Source organism: Gossypium raimondii, chromosome 10, assembly GCF_025698545.1.
Source record: "Gossypium raimondii isolate GPD5lz chromosome 10, ASM2569854v1, whole genome shotgun sequence".
Classification (NCBI taxonomy): domain Eukaryota; kingdom Viridiplantae; phylum Streptophyta; class Magnoliopsida; order Malvales; family Malvaceae; genus Gossypium; species Gossypium raimondii.
Genome location: NC_068574.1, coordinates 44,761,687 through 44,770,269, shown reverse-complemented (window position 1 = coordinate 44,770,269; position 8,583 = coordinate 44,761,687). Strand labels below are relative to the sequence as shown.

General features: G+C 36.7%; 1 protein-coding gene across 2 annotated transcripts; it reads left to right on the top strand.

The window, feature by feature from the left end:
• Positions 1-4,363: 4,363 nt before the first annotated feature.
• Positions 4,364-8,460, top strand: LOC105777931 (mitochondrial thiamine diphosphate carrier 2). Of its 2 annotated transcripts, none has more exons than XM_012601457.2 (7): positions 4,364-4,907; positions 6,062-6,178; positions 6,389-6,500; positions 6,750-6,877; positions 7,125-7,277; positions 7,728-7,874; positions 7,972-8,460. In XM_012601457.2, the coding sequence occupies exons 1-7, from the start codon at positions 4,791-4,793 to the stop codon at positions 8,188-8,190; spliced, it is 993 nt and encodes a 330-aa protein (XP_012456911.1). In that variant the 5' UTR covers positions 4,364-4,790; the 3' UTR covers positions 8,191-8,460. The 2 variants fall into 2 exon arrangements, with proteins under 2 accessions (XP_012456911.1, XP_052477508.1); XM_052621548.1 differs by having other exon boundaries at positions 6,062-6,204.
• The last annotated feature ends 123 nt before the right edge of the window (positions 8,461-8,583 follow it).

Here is an 8,583-nt window from a genome sequence, read left to right as displayed (position 1 = left end):
CAGTTAGGAAAAAGATAGGCTTGTGGGAGATAAAAAAAGTACAAAAGTCCACATGCCTACGTTGCCGGTACAGCATCACTAGGTGTTAAAGGTTTTTAAATAATACTGTTATTACTTAATGTTGCATTATTTAATGTACTTCGTTGATAGGTGTTTTACAAGATCATCCCAAGATGGATTCAGATATGATAGCTAGCTTAATACTATCGATGGTGAAGACGGATCCCTGGACTTCTGTGTCAGTATTAATTGTCAATATTAGTAGCCAATTTGGGTACACACCCTCTTACTATAAAGCTTGGCTAAGCAAAAGGTGTTGGAAAATATGCATAGTGGGTGGGATGCTTCATATAATGAGGTGTGGCAGTGGTGTCAGGTGCTGGAGAGGTGTGTCCCAGGTTGCATAACAGACCTTGAAACGGGCCCTGCGTACTACAACGACTGATTGCTCATTGGATGCCAAGTGTTCAAGCGTATGTTTTGGAGTTTTAAGCAATGTTGGGATGCATTTATGTATTACAAGTCATTAGTACAAATTAACGGTACCTTTATGTATGATAGATATTCCCATCGGCTGTTGCTAGTTGTGGCACAAGATGGCGGTGAGATAATCCTTCCAATTTCGTTTGCAATAACACCGAGGGAGTTAGGTGATGACTGAGATTTCTTTCCTTCTAGGTTAAGGAGGCATGTCTGCCCTCAACCTGATATCTGCGTTATATCAGATTGAGGCACTAGAGTACTAGCCTCAATTGAGTGACAGGGAAACCTATGGGATTGCACACACTATTGGTATTGTCTAAGGCACGTTGCGTCCAACTACTACGAGTAATATCGGTTTACCACTGAACGACGACAAGTGACCGACATGGGTAATTAGTCTCTACTAATATAATTTTGTTTGTAATATTCAATTTATTCTGAATAAAAAAGTATTATGTAATTTTCGCTATGAACTTATATTGGTAGGGTACGAGATCAATAAGGACCATTTTCATGAGATGTTGGCAATTTTGCATTCAGTTAACGAACAAGGCGCAGACTACTTCTATAACATACTTTTTGATCATTGGACACAAGCATACGACGGTGACCTACAATATGGTCATATGACCTCAAACCTGGTTGAATGCATAAATTATGTTCTAAAAGGAACACGTCATTTGCTGATAAATTCAGTTGTGTGAGAGACATATTTCTATTTGGCGGCACTATTTTCAAAGCGAGCAGCGAGTTATAAAGGCCAAATGCAAGGAGGCCATGTATGGTGCCGGAAGGAATTGCAAGAAATTAACAAGGCGAAGGCGCAGGCCAACAACATGCACATAGTGTGTCACGATTGCGACAACCTATGGTTTCGTGTGACGGAGTTCGACAGACCAAACCAAGGTATTACCGGTGGGTAATATCATGTACACCTGAGAAATAAGACTTGCGACTGTGAGACGTTTGACGCACTTCGTTATCTATGCGCTTGTACAATTAGAGCTTGTCAGAATCTTTGTTTGGATCCTATGAGATATGTCGACGAAGTGTACAAAATAGAATACATGTACAATGCGTGGAGACACGTATTCCCACTGGTCCCAGATAAACTTAAGTGGTCATTTGTATCGCTTGACTGTTTAAGTTATTACCGGATAGAGAATTGCGTCGCAAACCAAAAGGTCAACCTTACTCGAATAGAATACGTAATAATATGGATATTTGGGAAATAACTAACCAACAAAAGTTGTGCGGATTGTGTAGGAACCCAAGTCATACAATTCGAACATGTCCAAATCAAAATAGTTGATAATTGCTTAAATAAAACTATGTTGCATTATTTCTATTGCCTTATTCAAAAAAACTTCTATTTTATTAAATATGACAAAATATAAAAATAATTTACTATTAAAATATTCAAAGCAAGTTTTATTTTATTAAATGAAATAATATAAAAACATTTTGTACAAATATATTAAAAAAATCAATGTATGTGCCGGTCGAAATCAGTGCCACATAGGGGTGGTCGACGGTTACGCGTTGGATTCCTCCTTAGTTCAGCTTCCGGCGGGGGTTGTGGTTGCTCCGGCGGGGGTTGTGGTTGTTCTGGTTGTGGGTGTTGGGAGGATGACCCACCTTGATAGAATAAAGAATGCGAAGATGTTTGCATCACCCATGGCGAAGGTGTTTGAATCCCATAAGGCAATAGGGATTGGTAATGAGATGAGCTCCCCCGATTGTGCCTCGTGCGATCTCTCCTACGACGATGGCCTATATATAGTCAGTTGAGTTGGAGTCATCGGGAAAGGAGATGCACCGGGCCATGCGTTCCAACTTGGTATAGGACTGAGAAAATGAAACGTATAAGGGTTAGGATACATATAAGGGCTAGGATACGCACCTACCGTAATCTGAAGGGGTTGTGGTGTGGGTATTGTCGCTTGAGGCGTTGGGTCCAGTGATTGTGTGGGTGCTGTTGATGGGCCCGTGTCGACATCCCTTCTCCTTGAATTTAAATGACCCATTCGTTCCCTTTCGACATGGATTTGTCGACGCCTCTGCTCTTCCAACAGCAAATATGGCTTGCCATGGGTCTTAAAACATGGCATGTAATCCAACGAACACGCTAACTCTGGAACGATGATCGGTTCGCGAGTAGGTAATGATCATACCGATTTTTCCAAATTTCGATATATTCCTAGAAGAATACCGGCCAATTTGTATTCGATTGCCGTAAGTCAATTTTGTACTCATTATCGAGCACCTCAGGTGCCACGGGAATCGGTTGTCAGAATCCAAATTGCCGCAACACTCTATCCGTCTAGTGCATCTCGACAGTAAGATAGTTGACCAATGGGACCTTAACATGCCAAATGTTCGGATTTTGAAAGAATTCATCCGGAATTACCGCCCGGATTGCCGGATCCTCGTATGGTGTCTACTGAAACTATATGAACGTGATAAAATAATTAGTTATATACATAATACTAAATACTAAATATGAAACGACTATGTTATGTATATATATATTTTATTTAATACTTACATGCGCTTCCGACCGTTAGTCTAATAGAAGTCATATATCTTCAAGAGCAGTAGGTATTCCAACATAACTCGTCGAATGGTTCCACCTAATTAAATAAATTTTTAGCATAAAATTATATTTTAAATCTATGTAATAATTGTAAAATCTAATATATATTTTACCTCGTTATAAGTGGGAATGTATATGGGTGGTTCACTCGAGGACATAAAAATGGAAAGCAAAACCGAGTCCATGATTGTAGTAGTGATAAGCAACCTCCGATTTTGGCTTTATTTGGTGGCGTTGCCCCGCACATCTCTCGGTACAATATTGCTAACACGACAGACCCCTAACTAAGTTCGCCAACTGTTTTAAAATCAACGAGTTTCAGCAGCCACCTCAGATGTACGAGGTTTCGTGACAAGTCCACATTAGATAACCTCCAATCATCTTAAGGATGTATGCCCGAGCATATCGTGTTCTTTCTACTTCAGTTGAATCATTCCCCGGCTCCGGGAATGTGTCTCGTAACTAGCCTATCTCGATTTGACCTCTATAAATATTATCCGAAATCGCACCCAAAAGGTCATAGCATATGGCTCCTCAATCAGCAGATTGAACGGACTCGGTGAGTATGAACCCATCTACCGACAATCTCAATTGTAACTGCACGTCCTCCAAAGTGATGGTACACTTTCCACATGGAAGATGAAATGTATGCGCCTCGGGTCTCCACCTTTTTATTAACGCGCTGATGAGTTTCAGGTCCAACTTGCACCCCCGGCTAGACATATTACGAATATAACATTGTAACACCTGATCTACAGACTGTTATAAAAAACTATAAAATAAAAATTAATTAAAATTACATAAATGAAAAAAATATTAAATAATATTCAAAAATTAAAATTACCCTTATCATTTTCATTATGTTTATGATCGAGACGAATTAATTCCCCGGCCATTACTAACATGATCAAATATTTTTGAAATTATAAAAAAATAATACTAAATAATTTTAAAAAAATTAAAGGAAACAATTTAATTAAAGAGAGTTTTGAGAAATCTAAGGAAAAATTTGAGAAATTTTTTGAGAAATTTGGAAGAAATGTTGTGTGAAGAAAATAGGAGGAGGTTTTATAATTTTTTTTTACCGTTAGACCCCCAAACGGTCAAATTTTTAAATGATCGTAGGGAAAAAACACGGGCTAAATCACACCCTTAAAGAGCAATTTTAACACGTTAGCAAAGTGTGTCAACGGTAGCTAATTTTATGCTGACATGACAAAATCGCTTCATTAAGAACGTGATTTACTAAAATTTTCCCGTATAAGACTCGTATGTTGAGGTGTTATGCAGATTTCGGCCATTTCCAATAAATAATGAAGATGCCTGTTGTTCTTTCGAGTTTCGACCTCTAAATATTTGTGTATTTTCCTCTGTTTATTGAGTTTATTTTTTTTCACTTCAAAGTCGCCGCTCTCTCAATCCAATAAGGCGGCAAAAGAGGAAAAAATAACTCATTCCTTTCTCTTAAAGAATTACTTAGTAATTTCAATGGCGGCCTTTCACTGTACCATCTGCCCCTTCCTTATTCCCAGTTTCCTTTACCTTTCTCTGTTTTGTGTTCTTGCTTGATCCCTCTTACGTCCACCTTCAATAACCCTATTTTTCTAAATCGTTTTCGCCTTTTGATATTTGGGTTTTTTTTCCAGCTTGATAGCCTAAACCTAGAGAGCAAGAGAAATTTTTTTTTTGAACTAAAAGCATAGCTCTTGCAATGGAAGAGCCAGGGCAGATAAAAAGGGCGTTGCTTGATGCCTCCGCCGGTGCTATTTCCGGTGGTATATCCCGGACAGTTACTTCTCCTCTTGATGTTATTAAGATCAGATTTCAGGTAAAAAAATATGGATTTTTTATTTTTCTTCTGTTTTGGAGTTTATTTTAATGTTAGGGATTCTGGAATGACTGTAATTGTGTTTGTGAAATTAATTATGGGTTTTGGATTTGCTATGAATATGATGAAAATTAATAGGTGAAATGTGGAAGGGTAGATCGGGTGAATAGAGAAGTGGTAGGTGTAAATGTGAAATATGATAATGATGGATTCTCAAGTTGGGAATAAAATGAATTTTAAAAGTGAGATTGACAAGAGGGGAAAAAAGATATTTTTTATTATTATCCATTATGCACAAATTAGAAATATTTCAAGTTGGACCAAATGATAAAAAGGGAGAAAATTAGAGAAATTTGAGTTAAGTATGCACACTTGATATTTATTAGATTATTCATATTCTTTGAAACCTTATATTTTATCTTAGCTTATAAAAGGTATAATGGTAAAATAATATTCTTACATTTTACCTCGATGAAAGTCTTTCCCGTCATGGTAGAAGCAAAATGTATATTTTCTGTCTTTTTTCTCTTCAATCCTTTCAATTTTTTCTCTCTTCAGTTTTTTATCCACTCAGCCAAGCAAAATCACCTTAGTGAGAAAGTTGTGAGTACTAGTAGAGTGTTAATTGAATCCACTGAGTGCAATTTGTAATGTTGCATCTTGGAAATATATACTTGATAAGAATTAAGTAATAGTTGTGGGAACTGGGAAGTGATCATAATATGTAACTGAATCATCCTTTTAATATTTACTGTAAGTTAAGCTTCTTATTTGGTAATACAAATTCTTTTTGTTGGGTGTCAAACAACAAAACCATGTCTTTTCCCACTATTTAATGCAGGCTATCGGATCATATTGCATAGTTGGCTTAGGAACATATCCTATTCGGTTGTCCTCTTCATAATCCTTCCTTCATTGACATGTTTTGACTTGATCAGCTACTTGTCTTCTTTCCATGTTTGAATCTTCGTAAATGTGCTTTCTTCATTTTATCCACACTGCATATTATCTCCTTCTTGCCCTATACGGACTTGTTTATCTTTTTACATTCCTACTTTCATTGAAGAATTTCATCTCAGCTACACTCATTTATTTTGGCATGTTAATGTGTTGTTGCCAACATGAAGAAAGTTGTTATTTTTCTGTGTGTATAGGTGCAATTAGAACCAACATCTTCATGGGCTTTGCTTCGTGGAGATCTTTCGGGATCATCAAAGTACACTGGAATGTCTCAAGCAACAAAGGATATATTGAGGGAAGAAGGTTTACCGGTATGAGCGCCATTTTCTTTTCGACTGTATGTTTATTTCCTCTTCTATTTTACTGGTTATGACTGAATGATTTTAAAAAGAGCTCATTCATTTGTGCAGTTGGTTGCATTTTTAGTTAACCTTTTCTTTCCTATAAGCTGATTTACCTAAAATTCTGTAGATTTGCTTTCTTTTGTGTTTTTTTAATTCAATATATGGTTCTTATGACAGGGATTTTGGCGTGGTAATGTCCCAGCTTTACTTATGGTTATGCCATATACAGCCATACAATTTGCCGTGTTACATAAATTGAAAACATTTGCTTCTGGTTCTTCCAAGACAGGTACTTTACAGCAGATATTGCCTTCCGCTATGCTGATGAAAAGATAGAAATTGTAAGTTACGTCACATATTGAAAGTAATCAGGGACATACAGCTAGTTAATATAGAAGCATACAAAATTATTATAGGCTTTATGTCCTCCTATGTTGTATATGGTAGATTGGAGTGTTTGTCTTTATTGCATCAGATGGCAGCCTCATATTATTTCTTATGATATGCTTTGTTATGGCCTTGTTTTATGGTGGTGCAGTGGATCACCTTAGTATAAGCCCCTACCTGTCTTACATCAGTGGGGGGTTAGCAGGTTGTGCAGCTACTGTTGGATCTTATCCTTTTGATCTTCTTCGGACTATATTGGCTTCGCAAGGTGAACCTAAGGTATTACACTTGACTGATGCTATAATGTTCTTTTCTGCTTTGACAGCAGTTCATTCAGTTGTATGAAGGAAGTTTATGAGGTCGTAACCTGTTTTGAAAAGAAATTTAACTGTATCTTTGCACACATAAAGTGATTTGTAAAAATTTCTTGGATGCCAACTTTTGATGCACCCAATGAGTGTTACCTGCAAAAGCTTTGATTTCTTCAAGTTAGTTGATTGCTTTGACACATCCTGATTACATGTAGGTATACCCCACTATGAGATCAGCGCTCTTTGATATAATTAGTACTCGTGGATTTAGAGGATTGTATGCTGGGTTGTCACCAACATTGGTTGAGATCGTTCCTTATGCTGGCTTGCAGTTCGGCACATATGATACATTTAAGCGTTGGGCTATGGTAAGATTTTTGTCCATGTATACCTTGAAATGATCTGTTTACTGAAAAATGCTCAGTATCAGTCATATATGGATTTCTTTTCTTGTTCAAGTGTTTTACTTTTAAGATAAGTCACATGGGATTTAGATGTTATTTGTTAAAATGGTTTATCTGATTGTCTAACATGGTGTTGTGGTTTTCCAATAGAATGATGCATAGAATAGATAATACATTTTCAGTATGTTGTTTCTTACAAACTATCTGCATCAGAATTTGGAATGTTGATTTAAGCTCAGTTGGTACTTGACTAAAGTTAGTGCTTGTTAGATAAACCGAAATTTCTTGGATATTTTGACATGTTTATTGTTCTTGGTGTATGCTTAGTCTTGTTCTGAAACTTTGAATATATATTTTGAAAAAAAAAATTGTTTTTAATGTGTGGTCTTGGATTTTACATTTTTATCATCTTAGACTTGGAATCGGTCAAGATCATTCAATACAAGCTCAACCACAGGTCATAGCCTTTCAAGTTTTCAACTTTTCATTTGCGGGCTAGCAGCTGGTACTTGTGCGAAACTTGTCTGTCATCCTCTCGATGTAGTCAAGAAAAGGTTCCAGGTAGATCTCTGGGCATTTTTGAACCTGCATTGCTGTCATAACCTGATCTCCAAATTTTGCTTATTTACGGAACTTGGTTGCCATTTGTTGGTTGCAGATTGAGGGACTACAGAGACATCCAAAATACGGTGCTCGAGTAGACCATCGTGCATATAAGAACATGTTTGATGCATTGCAACGAATCTTGCAGTCAGAGGGTTGGCATGGTCTTTATAAGGGAATTGTTCCGTCGACAATCAAAGCTGCACCTGCGGGTGCTGTAACATTTGTGGCTTATGAGTTCACATCAGACTGGTTAGAGTCCATTTTGTCTTGAAATTTAACTTAACTAGATTTTCATCTTTTTGTTTATTATCCATTAGATAATTCATTTAGTTTTCTTTCATGGAATTGTGAAAAGCTCTCATAGGATGGAAAGGGAGTATGAAGATGAATTATAGCATAAAATTGTCATCAACTTACATGGAGTAAGTTCATATATTTAGAGTACAAAATTTGAGGTTGGAAATCAAGATGTAGAGCAGAGTGACCTTTTTTAGCACTTGTTTGAAATTAATGAAATGCTATTTCTTATTTTATGCAATCATATTCATTGGTGTGTATGGCAGTTTTTATTCCCAGGATATTGCATGTCAAAGTTGCATATTTTTTACATCATCCCTATTCTAAGTCTAAAAATTTTCAGATGATTTTTTTTTTACAATCGCTT